Raw genomic sequence first — 18,544 nt, forward strand, 5'->3', positions numbered from 1 at the left:
CACTACAGGATTGCTAATCTCCAGGATCCCCACTACAGTAGTCTCAAACCCCAGGATCCCCAATACAGTAATGACAAACGCCAGGATCCCCACATCAGTACTGTCAAACTCCAGGATCCCCACTACAGTACTGTTAATCTCCAGGATCCCCACTACCGCACTGTCAAACTCCAGGATCCCCACTACAGTACTCTCAAACCCCAGGATCCCCAATACAGTACTGACAAACTCCAGGATCCCCACTTCACTACTGTCAAACTCCAGGATCCCCACTACAGTATTGTTAATCTCCAGGATCCCCACTACAGTACTCTCACCTCCAAGATCCCCACTACAGTACTCTCAAACTCCAAGATCCCCACTACAGTACTCTCAAACTCCAGGATCCCCACAACAGTACTCTCAAACTCCAGGATCCCCACTAAAGTGCTCTCAAACTCCAGAATCCCCACTCCAGTACTGTCAAACTCCGAGATCCCCACGACAGTACTCTCAAACTCCAAGATCCCCACTACAGTACTGACAAACTCCAGGATCCCCATTACAGTACTGACAAACTCCAGAATCCCCACTCCAGTACTGTCAAACTCCGAGATCTCCACTACAGTACTGACAAACTCCGAGATCCCCATTACAGTAGCGTCTGTCTCCGAGATCTCCACTACAGCACTGACAAACTCCGAGATCTCCACTACAGTACTGTCAATCTCCGAGGTCTGCACTACAGTACTGACAAACTCCAAGATCCCCACTACAGTACTGTCAATCTCCGAGATCTCCACTACTGTACTGACAATCTCCGAGATCTCCACTACAGTACTGACAAGCTCCAAGATCTCCACTACAGTACTGAGAAACTCCAGGATCCCCACTACAGTACTGTCAATCTCCGAGATCTCCACGACAGTACTGTCAATCTCCGAGATCCCCACTACTGTACTGAGAAACCCCGAGATCCCCACTGCAGTAATGAGAAACTCCAGGATCCCCACTACAGTACTCGCAAACCCGAAGATCCCCACTACAGTGCTCTCAAACTCCAGGATCCGCACTACAGTACTGACAAACTCCAGGATCCCCACTACAGTAGTGACAAACTCCAAGATCTCCACTACAGTACTGACAAACTCCGAGATCCCCACAACAGTACTGTCAATCTCCGAGATCTCCACTACAGTACTGATAATCTCCAAGATCTCCACTACAGTACTGTCAATCTCTGAGGTCTGCACTACAGTACTGACAAACTCCAAGATCTCCACTGCAGTACTGTCAATCTCCGAGGTCTGCACTACAGTACTGACAAACTCCAAGATCTCCACTACAGTACTGACAAACTCCGAGATCCCCATTACAGTAGCGTCAGTCTCCGAGATCTCCACTACAGTACTGACAAACTCCGAGATCTCCACTACAGTACTGTCAATCTCCGAGGTCTGCACTACAGTACTGACAAACTCCAGGATCCCCACTACAGTAGTGACAAACTCCAAGATCCCCACAACAGTACTGTCAATCCCCGAGATCTCCACTACAGTACTGATAATCTCCAAGATCTCCACTACAGTACTGACAAACTCCGAGTGCCCCATTACAGTTGCGTCAGTCTCCGAGATCTCCACTACAGTACTGACAAACTCCGAGATCTCCACTACAGTACTGTCAATCTCCGAGGTCTGCACTAAAGTACTCTCAAACTCCAAGATCTCCACTACAGTACTGACAAACTCCGAGATCCCCATTACAGTTGCGTCAGTCTCCGAGATCTCCACGACAGTACTGACAAACTCCGAGATCTCCACTACAGTACTGTCAATCTCCGAGGTCTGCACTACAGTACTGACAAACTCCGAGATCCCCACTACAGTACTGTCAAACTCCGAGATCTCCACTACAGTACTGACAAACTCCAAGATCTCCACTACAGTATTGACAAACTCCAGGATCCCCACTACAGTATTGACAAACTCCAGGATCCCCACTACAGTACTGTCAAACTCCAGGATCCCCACTACAGTACTGTCAAACTCCAGGATCCCCACTACAGTATTGACAAACTCCAGGATCCCCACTACAGTACTCTCAAACTCCAAGATCTCCACTACAGTACTCTCAAACCCCAGGATCCCCAATACAGTACTGATAATCTCCAAGATCTCCACTACAGGACTGTCAATCTCCGAGATCTCCACTTCAGTACTGATAATCTCCAAGATCTCCACTACAGTACTGTCAATCTCCGAGATCTCCACTACAGTACTGTCAATGTCCGAGATCTCCATTACTGTACTGTCAAACTCCGAGATCCCCACTACTGTACTGACAAACTCCAGGATCCCCACTACAGTACTCTCACCTCCAACATCCCCACTGCAGTACTCTCAAACTCCAAGATCCCCACTACAGTACTCTCAAGCTCCAGGATCCCCACAACAGTACTGTCAAACTCCAGGATCCCCACTACAGTACTGTCAATCTCCCAGGTCTCCACCACAGTCCTGACAAACTCCGAGATCTCCACTACAGTACTGACAAACTCCAAGATCCCCATTACAGTACTGTCAATCTCCGAGAATTCCACTACAGTACTGACAAACTCCAAGATCCCCATTACAGTACTGTCTATCTCCGAGATCTCCACTACTGTACTGACAATCTCCGAGATCTCCACTACAGTACTGACAAACTCCGAGATCTCCACTACAGTACTGTCAATCCCCGAGGTCTGCACTACAGTACTGACAGACTCCAAGATCTCCACTACAGTACTGACAAACTCCGAGATCCCCATTACAGTTGCGTCAGTCTCCGAGATCTCCACGACAGTACTGACAAACTCCGAGATCTCCACTACAGTACTGTCAATCTTCGAGGTCTGCACTACAGTACTGACAAACTCCAGGATCCCCACTACAGTACTGTCAAACTCCGAGATCTCCACTACAGTACTGACAAACTCCAAGATCTCCACACCAGTACTGTCAAACTCCAGGATCCCCACTACAGTATTGACAAACTCCAGGATCCCCACTACAGTACTGTCAAACTCCAGGATCCCCACTACAGTATTGACAAACTCCAGGATCCCCACTACAGTACTCTCAAACTCCAGGATCCCCACTGCAGTACTCTCAAACTCCAGGATCCCCACTACAGTACTCTCAAACTCCAGGATCCCCACTGCAGTACTCTCAAACTCCAGGATCCCCACTACAGTATTGACAAACTCCAGGATCCCCACTACAGTACTCTCAAACTCCAGGATCCCAACTGCAGTACTCTCAAACTCCAGGATCCCCAATACAGTACTCTCAAACTCCAGGATCCCCACTGCAGTACTCTCAAACTCCAGGATCCCCACTACAGTATTGACAAACTCCAGGATCCCCACTACAGTACTCTCAAACTCCAGGATCCCCAGTACAGTATTGACAAACTCCAGGATCCCCACTACAGTACTCTCAAACTCCAGGATCCCCACTGCAGTACTCTCAAACTCCAGGATCCCCACTACAGTATTGACAAACTCCAGGATCCCCACTACAGTACTCTCAAACTCCAGGATCCCCACTGCAGTACTCTCAAACTCCAGGATCCCCACTACAGTATTGACAAACTCCAGGATCCCCACTACAGTACTCTCAAACTCCAGGATCCCCACTACAGTATTGACAAACTCCAGGATCCCCACTACAGTACTCTCAAACTCCAGATCCCCACTACAGTATTGACAAACTCCAGGATCCCCACTACAGTACTCTCAAACTCCAGGATCCCCACTACAGTATTGACAAACTCCAGGATCCCCACTACAGTATTGACAAACTCCAGGATCCCCACTACAGTACTCTCAAACTCCAGGATCCCCACTACAGTATTGACAAACTCCAGGATCCCCACTACAGTACTCTCAAACTCCAGGATCCCCACTGCAGTACTCTCAAACTCCAGGATCCCCACTACAGTATTGACAAACTCCAGGATCCCCACTACAGTACTCTCAAACTCCAGGATCCCCACTGCAGTACTCTCAAACTCCAGGATCCCCACTACAGTATTGACAAACTCCAGGATCCCCACTACAGTACTCTCAAACTCCAGGATCCCCACTACAGTATTGACAAACTCCAGGATCCCCACTACAGTACTCTCAAACTCCAGGATCCCCACTACAGTACTGACAAACTCCAGCATCGCAAGTGCAATTATGTCAAGCTTCAGGACCTCCATTCTGCCAGTTCCTTGCATTGGCTCTCTTTGCAAACAACTAACTCCAACTGCAGTCAAACCCAGTTCCCCACTAAAGTATTTTAGAATATGCGTTCTTTTTTTATTGTATGGCTGCTTCAAAAAACACCAGTTCTTCAAATATGTGAAAGGTCTAAGTGTGTATGTGCACTTGGACAAAAACATGTTAAAAATTAACATACCAGAATCGTTAGCACAATGTTTTGAAAATGGTGTCGAAGATCTACTGCATAGGTGCAAAAGAGAGCAAAGTTCCCCTCTACAAGCTGGGTGTGAGAAAATAAATTTGTTATAATAAGCACTACACAGGCTCCTACACAGAGAATCATACTTTTCACAAGTTATTATTTTTACAATAAGGCTTCAAAACACTAACTTTTGTGTGTTTAAAGTTCACACTTTAAAATGAAGAATTAAATTATTGGCACAGATTTTGCTGTCTGCAGCAGCAAACGGCCATCACCTTTCATTACACTTGCAGTACTGCACAGATATCTCTGGGCTTTTGGACTGCAACTTGCGGTGATTCAAAATCCATGTTGGCACAGTAGCGCCCTCTACAGGGGATCTGGGACCTAAGTGAACTGGGCAAGTAACAGTGTAACTCCTTAACCAATCAGATTGAAGAATGGTTAATGAGAGTTGCAGAGTCTGAAGACGCAATGTAAGTTCGAATAGTTAATTCAATGCCAGTGTTCTCCTTCAAATCCAAATTAAATAGAACCTACCTATTATTAATCCGTGGTAATAATTGGGTCTTGTGTAAACGAAGAAAGCAAACATTAATGGTTGCACAAAAATGTAATATTTAGATTTTTTACAGGCAAATATGTCATAGCTCCACAATAATGTTCACAGATCTTTTTGTTGCAACATTGACACTACTGTTACAAGAATTGCTGAAAAAATAATATGGCTTTAATGCTTTCTGTCTATAATTTTCAATACATGGGCTACAGTAACATAGTTGTTATTTTACTGGACTGGCAAACCAGAGGCCTGGACTGGTGATTCAAGAGGCATGAGTTCAAATCCCACCACGGCAGCTGGGGAATTTAAATTCAATTAATTAAATAAATCTGAAATTTAAAAAAAAGCTAGGTTCAGTAATGGTAATTTTGAACCTACCAGATCATAGTAAAAACTCATCTGCTTCACTAATGTCCTTTGGGAAGGAAATCTGCTGTCCTTACCCAGCCTGGCCTAGTCCAGGCCCACAAAAATGTGATTGACTTTAACCTTCCCTCTGAAATGGCCCAGCACGCCACTCAGCTGTGTTCAAAAGACAGCTCATCACCACCTTCTCAAGGGCAATTAGGGATGAGTAATAAATGCTGGCCATACCAGTGACACCCACATCCCATGAATGAACAAAAAAACCTAAGGTTATTTATGTTTCTTCCCCAGCCATCTATTGTAAGATGTAAAATTCAGGCACTCCTTACACTTGCAATGTAGTGGAATAGTAATGGTCCTTGTCTGATGCAGATTTAAATGCTCAGGATTACCTGAAGGGCCAAGGATGTGAAGAGAAAAGTTGCAGTTAGCTTCACGTACGGGCCGTGCCTCATCACAAGTTTCATTCCTTTTAGGAAAGGAATTGGTTTGTCTGACTTCACAGTGTAGGGGTCTAACCAAGAAAACGGAACATCAAACTACTTACCCTTTACATTTCATTAAACAAGTTGTGTAACAGTAATAAATTTTAAAAAAACAAAAGACAGCAATGAGTTAGTTGATCAGATTTCAAATTGGGTTGGAGGGCTTTCAAGATCACTTTCAAGGTTAGAGGCTGCATGAAGTTGAAGTTACTACAATAAATAAATATAAATTTTTGAAAAGAAGCAAATGCAGATTTTTCATGTCCTCTCTGTCTCTGTATTTGTTTCTGGTTTTTGTCTCTTTAGATCTTCAAAGCAGTTCATTTAAGAAATGTACTTTGAGACATTTTTGAGAAATGCCAGATAAATGCAAGTCCACGGGCTCATGTAAACCTGACTCAAGCAGCGGGAAACTGACAGGATCAGATCGGGTGCCTGTTTTCCACCCATGATGAGGAGTGAAAAGCTGATCGATGCATTCCTGTCAGTTTCTCTTCGGGCGAGTTATGTTAAAATGACCCCCTTTATTTTTTAACTTTTTCTCTTGCAGAAATTTCAAATCACATTCCTGTTTTACTTTGTCTTCTTTAAAAGTAACCTGTACCACTCAATTCTTTCTTCACTTGGGTATCTGAGTTTTATCCCAAACTCTTGTTTATTTTAAGTTTCTCAGTGTAGCTCTCTCTAATGATATTTGAATTCATACTTTCAAGTTCTGCTTCTGAACAAAGTCTCTCAACACTTTTTCTCTCTTTCAGTGGGATAAGAGGCAACCAGAGTTGCATCAATTCACATATCAGTTACATATGTTCTACAAAATGGTCCATTGGGCATGCAGCTTTAAATAATCAAGGGTTATCTGAAGTGATCAGAGGAAGAGTGGAGAATATTTATCCCATTTGGAGTTAAAAACAGGACATTATGGAGTAATTTATGTGCTTTATACCTAGGACACATGCTAATTGTTCATTAAGGGTAATAATTTTATGACTTGCCATTAATTAAATGGGCATTAACTTTTGTACAGAGTCCTAATCTTGCTTTTAACATAACATAAGAATACAAGAATTAGGAGCAGGAGTAGACCATACGACCAGTTGAGCCTGCTCCGTCATTCAATATGATCATTTGGCTTCAATTCAATTTTCTCACCTGCACCCCAGATCCCTTGATTCCCTGACAGAAGACCGAAAATCTGTCTATCGCAGCCTTAAATATATTCAATGATGGAGTTTCCCCTAGCCTCTGGGGTAGAGAATTCCAAAGATTCACAACCCTTTAGGTGAAGAAATTTCTCTTCATCTCAGTGCTAAATGATCGGCCCCTTATCCTGAGACTGTGTCCCTGTGTTCTAGATTCCCCAGCAAGGTAAACAATGTCTCAGTGTCTGTCAAGCCCTTTCAGAATCTTGTATGTTTCAATAGGCTCACCTCTAATTCTTCTAAACTCCAGAGAATATCAACCCAATTTATTCAGCCTCTCATCATAAGACAACCCTCTCATCCCAGAGACAAATCGAGTGAACCTTTTCTGTACTGCCTCCAATGGAAGCATATCCTTCCTTAAATATGGAGACCAAAACTGCACACAGTACTCCAGTTGTGGTCTCACCAAAACCCTGTACAATTGTAGCAAGACCTCTTTATTCATGTACTCCAATACCCTTGCAGTAAAGGCCAATATGCCATTTGCCTTCCTAATTGCTTGCTGTACCTGCATGCTAACTTTCTGTGTTCCTTGCACAAATACACCCAAGTCCCTCTGAAAATTAATATTTACAAGTTTCACACCTTTTAAAAAATATTCTGCTTTTTTGTTCGTACTACCAAAGTGAATAACCTCAGACTTCCCCACATTATACTCCACCTGCCACCTTGTTGCCCACACACTTAACCTGTCTCTATCTCTTTGCAGCCTATTTGTGACCTCGTCACAGCTTGCATTCCCACCTAGCTTTGTAACGTTAACAAACTTAGATACATTACTCTCTGTCTCTTCATCTGAGTCTTAATATAGACTGTAGATATCTGAGGCCCGAGCACCGATACTTGCAGCACTTCATTAGTTACAGCCCGTCAACTTGAAAATGCCCCATTTATCCCTACTCTTTGCTTCCTGTCCATTAAACAATCTCTAGTAGATTAGGATTATTTTCATTAGAAAGACGGAGGTTGAGGGGGGACCTGATTGAGGTGTACAAAATCATGAGAGGTATAGACAGGGTGGCTAGCAAGAAGCTTTTTCCCAGAGTGGGGGATTCAATTACTAGGGGTCACGAGTTCAAAGTGAGAGGGGAAAAGTTTAGGGGGGATATGCGTGGAAAGTTCTTTACGCAGAGGGTGGTGGGTGCCTGGAACGCGTTGCCAGCGGAGGTGGTAGACGCGGGCACGATAGCGTCTTTTAAGATGTATCTAGACAGATACATGAATGGGCAGGAAGCAAAGAGATACATACCCTTAGAAAATAGGCGACATGTTTAGATAGAGGATCTGGATCGGCGCAGGCTTGGAGGGCCGAAGGGCCTCTTCATGGGCTGTAATTTTCTTTGTTCTTTGTTCTATCCATGCTAATATATTACCATCAACTCCATGAGCCCTTATCTTGCATATTAACCTTTTGTGTGGCACCTTATTGAATGCATTTTGGAAATCTAAATCTACCCTACTTGTTATATCCTCAAAAAACTTTAATTAATTTGTCAAACACATAGTGAGAAATGTGTCAAGGGGTCTTTTACTGCCTTCACCTGGTCTTATTGTAACAGAGATTAAATTTGAATACATTATGTTTTGAGCTCCCCTTTGTGAATCCTTGTTCACAGCTTTCCAATTATAAGGTAAAGAAATGAGCACGCCAGGTTTTCTTTAGGTTTAAAGAAGAAAAGTGAAATTTATTAAACCTTAAACTTGAAGTCTAATTTGGTTAATGCCTATGGATAGATGCTGTGCCCATGCCAGCATGCACACACGATACGCACATACAAATAGAGACAGAAAAGAGAAGAAAAATAAAATGGAGAGGTTTGAGGCAATCTTTGAAGAGGGTTTGTTTTGACTGTGCTTCGAGCTCGCTGTAGGGTCTTTAATTGTAGGTCGTCTTGCTTTTCGTTGGGGCCCAGTATTCTTCTTAAACCTTGCTCACTGTAGGAGACTTTTCTCTCTTGGGGTTCATATGTCTTCAATGGTTTCCGAAGCTGGTGAGAGTGAGATGAGAGCAAACAGGAGAGAAGTATTCTCAGACAAGGAGCTAACAATCTTCTGAGTTTCAATCCTTGTTGGAAGTTCAAATTCAAAAAACTCCAACAGTCAGTTAGTCACATGACTAAACTGGCCTGACCACGTCTGTTTGTGTATTCGGCCATCTTAGTAGTTAACCTGGAATGCTTCAACATCTGGTAATCAAAAGTCCATTGTGGATTAAATTGGAGCAGGGAATAGCTCCTTTGTCCTTTTAAGTACTTGTCTTTTGATATGCTAATGCATCTCTCCAGCCAAAGTCTCCAATTGGTTTTTAAAGCAAGTTCTTTCTTCAACAATAGTTTAAAATCAATGTTCATGTGGCAAAATTAATTTTTCTCATTCTTGGTAGGTGGGGGGCTTCTCTGACACCTCCATACCCAGGGGAATTAAATGCGATTTGAAAAAAAATGGTGCATTTCATTACAGGGTTTGCGAGAAAGATAAGATATAGAAAGAAAAACCATGTATTTCTCTTTCATTTCCATTCATTCACCAATCTTAAAGCTTATTAAAAATGGTCTTTTCTGGGTGCCAGGGCTGCTTTAATTTTCCAATTTTTTTCTCAGGAGAGTTAGTAGTGGGTGAACTCTTGAACTCTCTGAGTCATGCAAAGACTTTTGACTTCAGGGGATGGGTGGTTCCCTTTTCTTCTGACTGTCGGGGAGGATTCTTTGCTACTCTCCCCTTTGTCCTCTGGGATACTCCTGCCTGTAGCACTTCGACTATGTGATGCATCACCCTCTCGGTTTCTGTGTCCCCTAGAGGTCTCTCTTTGTCTCTGCATGTTCCTGTAAAAGCTGTTAGCAACTCTGGTGGGGTGCTTCTAGAGTCTGCATTTACATAGGAGGATGTGGGGTCTAACATTTCACATTTTTTGGGGTTGTTGACCAGACAGTAGGCATTTCATCCGGGATTCTTCCTGGACTTCCTTTAATCTGCCCTCTCGGTCACTTTTTTCCCTTCTCTATCTAAGCGTTTGCCAGCCATGTGCCTGCCTGTCCCCTTTTGTTCTTGGCGGGGGTCCCTTACAGTTCACCAGCCCTTTGCTGGCGGGTCCTCCTAACACCGGTACAGGACTTAGGGGTGCAGGTTTCACTGTAGGTTGGGGTTTTCCCTCAACCTGGCACATGTGGCAACTCCTGTAGTACTCCAGCACATATTTGTGGAGTTTTGGCCAGTCAAACTGCTGTCTTATCCGGGCTTTAGTCTTTTGTATACCGGCATGTACAGCCACTGTAGTCTTGTGGTCCCTTCTTAATATTTCTCCCCACTGCGGCACCACTAACTGGTGAACTACTGTCCACTTCTTGCCATCAGGTCTGTGAGCAGAACTCCATTTCCTCATCAGCACCTCATTCTTTAAATAGTCGGGGACTCCCTCTGCTTCACTTTCAGACTGGGCAGCCTGTGCTAACTCTCGCAATACTGGGTCGGTTCACCGAGCTTCAGCTAGGGAAAATCCATTTAATTCATTCCCTGGGTTTCCTAACTTTCCAAAGAAAGTCTTGGACAGGCAGACCTCATGGTCATTTGCCTGCAGTGCCAATGCTGTCTCCTCTGGGGGAGCTGGTTTTATCAGGGCCTGACCCACTACGCATTCAGGGGCTCTGCAGTGGACCATCTCCTGCCACTGCCCTGCCTCTCTGACCTCCTGCAGTCTTTCTTTCACTATTTGGTGGGGCTACCACCTTCACTCCTGCCAGATCATTACCTAGGAGCAGGTCAACCCCGTCCACAGGCAAACGAGGGACAATCCCTACAGTCACCAGTCCCGAAACTAGGTCGCACTCCAGGTGCACCCGGTGTACTGGTACAGGCATACACTGCCCTCCAGTACCACTCACCACCATTTTGGTGTTCACTGCAATCTCTGGGGGAAAGGTCAAGCCTTTTCCCAGTAAAAGGGATCTGGTGGCCCCTGTGTCACTGAGAATCATTATGGGCTTTCTTGCCCCACTCGAGGGGTATGGGGTTACTTTCCCTTCAAACACAAAACCCTGATAACCTTCAGGAATCCTATTAACTTTTCCTGCACTTGCCATAGTAAGCTTCCTGGGTTGCACTCTTACTGCAGCTAAAGCCACCACTTGCACTGTGCTTTTCATCAGGGTCCCGTCTGCACTGAGCAGGTGTGTCCTGATTAACCCTCCCGGCTTTCCCTTTAGTTTTCAGCGGTCAGCTTTTAAATACCCTGCCTTATTACAATGGAAGAACACAGGTCTTCGGGTTTCACTCTTGGTCACAGCACCTTCTTTTTTGGCTGGAGGAGGGCCCCCTATGTCTTCTGCTTTCCTTTCTCTTCCAGGACTGCCTGGGGATATTACCTTCCCACCCTTTGTCCTTTTCGGATTTGTGGGCGTGATTAGGAAAGGTTGTCCCCTGGGAAACCAACTTATAAATTAAAGCAAACTCATTGGCTAGAATGGCTGCTTGCCGGGCTCCCTGAACCTGCTGCTCCTCTACATGGGTCTTTATTGACAATGGAAGAGAGTTTTTAAATTCCTCTAACAGAATTACTTCTCTGAGAGTCTCATAGCTGAGCTATATTTTTAAAGCCCTCAGCCACTGGTCAAAAGCCAGCTGCTTAGTTCTTTCAAACTCCAGATAAGTTTGATTAGCTAGCTTTTTGAGGGTTCTAAACTTTTGGTGATAGGCTTTGGGTACTAATTCATATGCCCTGAGGATAGCATTTTTGGTCAGTTCATAATTTGATGAACTCTCAGCAGGCAACAGGGAATAAACTTCCTGGGCTTTTCCAGTTAGCTTGCTTTGCATTAAAAGAGATCAGGTCTCAGCTGGTCATTTTAGCTGCCTTGCCAGTTTCTCAAAAGACACGGAAAACGCCTTCACATCTTCCTCATTGAATTTTGGAATTAATTGAGCATGTTTTAGCAATCTTGTACCCAGCCCCGAATTCTGCTCCTCCATATTGGCCATGCTTTCACTGGGGTTACTCTGTCGCCCCCTAGTTAACTCAAGCTGCCTCAGCTCTCTCTCTCTTCGGATTCTTTCCGGAAGATTCTTTCTCTCTCTCTCCTCTCTCTCTCGTTCCTTCTCCTGTCTTTCTTTCTCTCTGCCCTGCCTTTCATTTTCTTCATGTTCCTTTTGGAAGGCTCTACCTTTCTCCCACTCCTACCTCTCTCTCTCTTTCTTCCTCACCTGCCTCTCTCTCTCTTTTTCTCTTTCCTCTCATTCAAGCTTCCTCTGTTCTAATTGTATCTTTGCTAACAATACCCTGTCAGATTCTACTTCTAACACTGTTTCTACTTCTTCAGATTCAAAGGAAAAATGGTGGGACTCTAGCCTTAGGAGTTCAGACTTCCTAGCCTTGCCATGTACAGTGATCCCACACTGCTCAGCCATTTTTCTGAACTCCTCCATAGACAGTGCTTTTAACTTATCCCAAGTTACTTCATCCTGGCTTGGAGAGCTATTAGCTTCAGTTGCAGATATGTGAGTATTCAATCACACACAACCACAAGAAAACATGTATTGAAATTTGCTCTTTTTGATTGGGAACAATTTTGGCTTCCCACTTCCAATTTCACTGGTTTGTCTGTGGGTAAAATCCCAAACAAGCCCCCAAATTTCTGTTACGACCAGGCGAGAAAGGTGTCTAGGGGGTCTTTTACGGTTTTCTCCAGGTCTTATTGTAACAGGGTTTAATTTTACACACACTGTATTTTTAGCTGCCCCTTTGTGAATCCTTGTTCACCAGTTTCCAATAATAAGGCAAAGAAATGAGCACACTAGGTTTTCGTTGGGTTTAAAGAAGAAAAGTGACATTTATTAAACTTTAAACTTAAACTCTAATTCAGTTAATGCCTACAGATACACACTGCGCCCACACTAGCATGTACACGAGATACGCACATGCAAATAGAGAAGAAAAGAGAAGAAAAATAAAATGGAGGTTTGAGGCTATCTCTGAAGAGGGCTTTTTTTGACTGTGCTTCAAGCTCGCTGTCGGGTCCTTGATTGTAGGTAGTCTTGTTTTTCATTGGGGCTCAGTATTCTTCTTATTCCTTGTTCACTGTAGGAGACTTTTATCTCTTGGGGTTCATATGTCTTCAGTGGTTTCTGAAGTTGGTGAGAGGGAGATGAGATCAGACAGGTGAGAGGTATTCTCAGTCCAGGAGCTAAAAGCCTTCTGAGTTTCAATTCCCTGTTGGAAGTTCAAATTCAAAAAATTCCAACAGTCAGTAGTCATGTGACTAAACAGGCCTGACCACATCTGTTTGTGTATTCGGCCATCTTAGTAGTTAACCTGGAATGCTCCAACGTCTGGTAATCAAAGGTCCATTGTGGATTAAATTGGAGGGAATAGCTCCTTTGTCCTTTTAAGTACTTGTCTGTTGATATGCTAATGTATCTCGCCAGCCAAATTCTCAAATTGTTTTTTTAAGCAAGTTCTTTCTTCATCAACAATAGTTTAAAATCAATGTTCATGTGGCGAAATTAATTTTCCTCATTCCTGGCAGGTGGGGGGGGGGGGGGCTTGCCTGACAGTAACATCACTCTGTTGTGCACCCAGTCTTATTTTTCCTTTCCAATGTACAATATATATGATGTGCTGCTGTGCTTTCCCCTTGTAGCAGTCATATGATGCTATTTGTTTTGGTTAGCTGGATGCCTGACACACAAGAAAGTCCATTATCATGTTTAAAGTCTCCAAGCCACTGGGAAATCCAATTCGTTTGCCCAATATGGAATGCGCCACTGCTCCACATCCTATCTACCTAAATCTGGAGAGCTTTGGTGCAGATTGCCAGAGCTGAGCCTTTAGGGACCCCAAAGGCTACTGGTGAAGTTTAACCAACTAAAAGCATTCATCTAGCTGGACTATATCATAATCACAAGATCATAAGATCATAAGAACTAGGAGCAGGAGTAGGCCGTCCGGCCCCTCGAGCCTGCTCCGCCATTCAATAAGATCATGGCTGATCTTTTCGTGGACTCAGATCCACTTACCCGCGCTCCCACCGTATCCCTTAATTCCTTTATTGTTCAAAAAGATATCTACCTTAGCTTTAAAGACGTTTACTGAAGAAGCGTCAACTACTTCACTGGGCGAGGAATTCCATAGATTAACAACCCTCTGGGTGAAGAAGTTCCTTCTTAATTCAGTCCTAAATCTGCTCCCTCTAATCTTGAGGCTATGCCCTCTTGTCCTAGCTTCACCTGCCAGTGGAAACATCCTCTCTACTTGTATCTTATCTATTCCCTTCATGATTTTATATGTTTCTATAAGATCCCCCCTCATTCTTCTGAACTCCAATGAATATAAGATAAGATGAATCATACGATAAGCTTCCCACTACTTCTACAAGTACTTTACCTACTGGAGCTCAGGCCTGCAGAGTTATTTGGAACAATAGGGAATGAATCCCAGTCCCCAGTGTCAGGTCTAACCCCATTAGTGAACCATATACACGTTCTATATTTCTTGTGGTATTGTTAATCCTAGTTTTATCTTTTGGCTCCCTTTTAAACAAAGAACTTGCACTTATAGAGCATCTCAACGTACTTTACAATCAATTATTTTACTTTTTAATGTGTAGAAACTATTGTTTTGTAGGCAAACACAGCAAAACAAAATGCACAGCAGAGTCCCAGAAACAGCAATGAGATGAATGACCAATTAATCTTATTTTTTTAGTGATGTTGCTGGAGGGCAGCCTGTTGGCCAGAACACCAGAAGGATTCCCTAATCTTCAAATCGTGCCATAGGATATGAACAGGCCTCAGTTTATCATCTCATCTGTAAGGTTCACTTGTGATAATACAGCATTCCCTCAGGTCTATACCGAAACATCAGTGCTCAAGACCTGAAGTGGAGTCTGAACCCATAACCTTCTGAGCCAGGTGCCAGAGTGCTACAACTGAGGCAAAATAACATATTTAAATTTCAGTTCAATCTGCTATTTCATTAAGCCTTTTCCTTTGATGCACATCCTTTTCACCTTATAGGAATATCTACTCTGTACTCTATCCAATTCATATTTGAAGATACCCTACTGCCTATCCAGTGGGCTGAATTTTGCCATTAATGGGGAAGTCCCACTGCCAGGGCCAAAAGTGGGAGGCACCCTATTTCAGCCAGAGGCAGAACATGGGGCAGCATATTGCTGGCGGCAGACAATTAAGTGGCCCCACCAGGGCTGCTGTCCAATTAAGAATAACGGCCCACCACCAACAGCTGCCAGCCCTCTGATTGGGTCACTCAAGAGGTCTGGCAGCTCAGCAATCTCAGCAGCGCCACCGCTAGCAGTGGTCATTGCTGAGGCTGTAGCTCGAGAGAGAAGGCACCTCAATAGTCATGCGCCCTCGAAGACAGGTAAGTTAGGTTGGGGGACTCAAGATGGGAAATTTCCCTTAATTGGCCACTTAAGTAGCTCATTGGCCTCCTGGCGGGCATCTGAGCTGCTAACGTTCCTGCGGCAGGCAATATGGAATTGGCTGCGGGAAGACGCAACTTCCTTCCGAAGGCCTTCCCCACCATTTTTCCAGCCCTCCCTCCTCCCAGCCTGTCCCCAAAGGGCCATGAAAATTAAGCACATTGTCCTGTTTGTTACCTTTTCTGCCAGTTAACTTGGGCCAGATCCCTTCCCATCTTTGCCTTCTTCCAGTCAAGCACACTCAGGGTGGAATTCTATGCTCTCCCCTGTGGCGGGTTTGGGCGGGGGGAGAGCATAAAATCAGGTGGGCTGGTGGCAGGCGGACACCCCACCAACATCCCACCTCTGCCGAAATTTAGTCCAGGGCGGGAAGGCCTGTGTACGGCCCACTGCCAATTGAGGCCATTAACTGGGTAATTAACCTCCAATTAAGCGCTTCTTCCCGCTGCAGCCTCAATTACATGTGTGGCGGGCAGCCCTGTTGCTGCACCGGAAGCACAGCATGTGAAACCGTGCAAGCTGCTTCCCATCTCCGGGGGGGAGGGGGGTCCCTTGTTCAAAGGCACTTAGTGCCTGAACGAGGAACCTAGCATTGGGAAGTGGGGGCGGGGTGCTGCTGAGGGCCACCCCCCTGCCCTTGCTGCCAACCTACCCTCCCACCCCCTTCCAGTGACCCCCCCCCCACCCCGTGAGACCCCTCCTGCCCTGACCTACCTTAAACCTGGTTCCAGCACCACTCCTCGGATTGGCTGGCAGTTCTGCAAGGCCGGGACCTCCGGCAACATGGTCCTAAATCCTATGGAAGGCCCACCGCTGTCTAGTTAAGTGCCTCATTGGCACTAAATTTGGCGGGCCTTCTGGAAAAGAAGAGATGCGGGGATATCGGTGTTGGTTTCCCCCGATGTCGAGACCCCCGCTGTGAGCATAAAATACCCCCCTTAGATTTTTACATTTCTATTTTTACATGGAATCTTGTTGTGGCTATTTCCCAATTGTTCTCCTACACTTACATTAGTTATTTGCCTCATTTCATTTTTCAGACAACATTAATCAGGCAACATTACTTGATGGACTAGAAAAATATTGGGCTAAGAGCAATCTTGGGTAATTTTATGAATTTGAAATCCCAGTGCAAGTGTGGTTGTTCAGGGGCACCATCACAATCCGAGAACATGCCCCACCCCCAGGCTTTGTAATCTCTGTCTACTATTTTAAAAGATCCATTACTGTGGCTATAACATGTTCAAAGAGTTTTAATAACACGGTAAACCACAAGATTAAAGCTTGAGCAGCTTATTATTTCTTCAGAATCCTGAAGCTGTGTTCGAGACATCAATATTTGACATTCACTATCTTTCAGTTAAATTTATTCCCAGATGTACGCTATTGAAGTGTCAAATAAAAGAAACAAAAACTGCTGAAAAGTAATAAAAACATCTGTAAACAGTAACAACAAATTAGCATTTCAGATGTAGGTCCTTTATCAGCACGCTGTTGTGAAATTCCAGCATTTTCTATTTGTATTCATTACAAAGTCATTGTTTATTTCCATTATCCAATCACAGTTATTGAAATAAATGGGAAGAAATCGTTTCAGCAGCATCCTATTTATAGTTTAGCAAATGATGTGAATCACTAAAGCTCTGAATTTCAGGTATTTCATGCTGCCATACTTATCTTGTCATGCAATGCTATTCTATAAATTTCTAATGCTGCACTGGGGAATGTATATAACCACTGATCATGCTTTGTCTCATGACCAAAGTAATGGGACAGCAGCAGTTTTGAAGCAGGCTGCTTCAGGAACTCAGCATGCCAGAAAAACTCCCTCTTGAGGCAATAACGCACATTTAAAGAGTCCTTGATTGAAAACAACTAAATTACTTGTGTGCTTCAAAGACTCTTTGGCATGGGAATTTACTCCACAGGTCTCCATTACCACCAGTGGTGGAGTTACTCACCATCTCTCTCTTTCACACCAAAGAACAGAACAATTGTACAAAATATGTAAATGCCTCCAACAACACCGGCAGCAATCATGTACGAGTCTTTCTGTAAAAGGCAAAGACAATAAAGTTACACCCATTCAACCAAGAAATCAGAAATGTGGAAGTCATTGACTGCTTCCATTTTTTAACATCTAAAACTCATTGGGGGTAATTTGACTTTGGGTGATAGTGTAAAATGGGTGATATAAGACCAGTCGCCCATCATATATTTCTCATGATTATCATTTCCATTCACTATTACCCAAAGTCAAAATTACCCCCATGGTTTTAAATAAATGGACAAAGCTGAATAAAACTGATGCAATCATACCTTTGATATAAAAACCTCCAGGGATTAAATGCCCAGTTGGGCACTAAAGGGATTAAATTAAATGCAAATTGTCAATCTACCCCATTTATGTTTGGATAGAAACTTGCGAGGGATATCAAGATTAACAAAAACGTTTTTACAATTTACTTAGAGAGGATATCCCAGGAGGAACGTCCAGCGAGGCCATATGGGTAGAACTTAGAAATAAGAAAGGGGTGATCACTTTGATGGAATTGGAGGAGCATATATGTAGGGAAATCACAGATAGGTGTAGGAATTATAGGGTTGTAATAGTAGATGATTTTAACTTCCCTAATATTGACTGGGACTGCCTTAGTGATAAGGGATCAGATGAGGAAGAATTTGTTAAGTATGTCCAGGATAGTTTTCTGAAGCAGTATGTGGATGGCCGACTAGAGAAGGGGCTACACTCGACCTCCTCTTAAGAAATGAGGCTGCGCAGGTGGTTGATGTGTCAGTGGGGAAGGATTTTAGGACTAGTGACCATAACTCTATTAGCTTCAAGATAGTTATGGAAAAGGATAGGACTGGTCCTCAGGTTGAAGTCATAAATTGGGGGAAGGCTAATTTTGATGGCATCAGACAGGAACTCTCAAAAGTTGAATGGGAGAGGCTGTTTACAGGTAAAGGGACGTCTGGCAAGTGGGAGGCTTTTAAAAGTGGGATCGGAAGAGTTCAGGGCCGGCATGTTCCTGTTAGATTGAAGGGCAAGGCTGGC

At 44.0% G+C, this 18,544-nt stretch overlaps 1 protein-coding gene across 1 annotated transcript in view; it reads right to left on the reverse strand.

Annotated features, from left to right (window-relative positions):
- mfsd2b (MFSD2 lysolipid transporter B, sphingolipid) overlaps window positions 1-18,544 on the reverse strand; it is a 137,243-nt gene that overhangs the window by 26,842 nt on the left and 91,857 nt on the right. Inside the window, exons 14-16 of the mRNA XM_068028543.1 lie at window positions 17,448-17,538; window positions 5,757-5,878; window positions 4,431-4,514 (exon numbers count right to left, since the gene is read on the reverse strand). Of these exons, the coding sequence (XP_067884644.1) occupies window positions 4,431-4,514; window positions 5,757-5,878; window positions 17,448-17,538 (297 nt within the window). The remainder of the gene's footprint in view (window positions 1-4,430; window positions 4,515-5,756; window positions 5,879-17,447; window positions 17,539-18,544) is intronic.

Source organism: Heterodontus francisci, chromosome 3, assembly GCF_036365525.1.
Source record: "Heterodontus francisci isolate sHetFra1 chromosome 3, sHetFra1.hap1, whole genome shotgun sequence".
Taxonomy (NCBI): Eukaryota; Metazoa; Chordata; class Chondrichthyes; order Heterodontiformes; family Heterodontidae; genus Heterodontus; species Heterodontus francisci.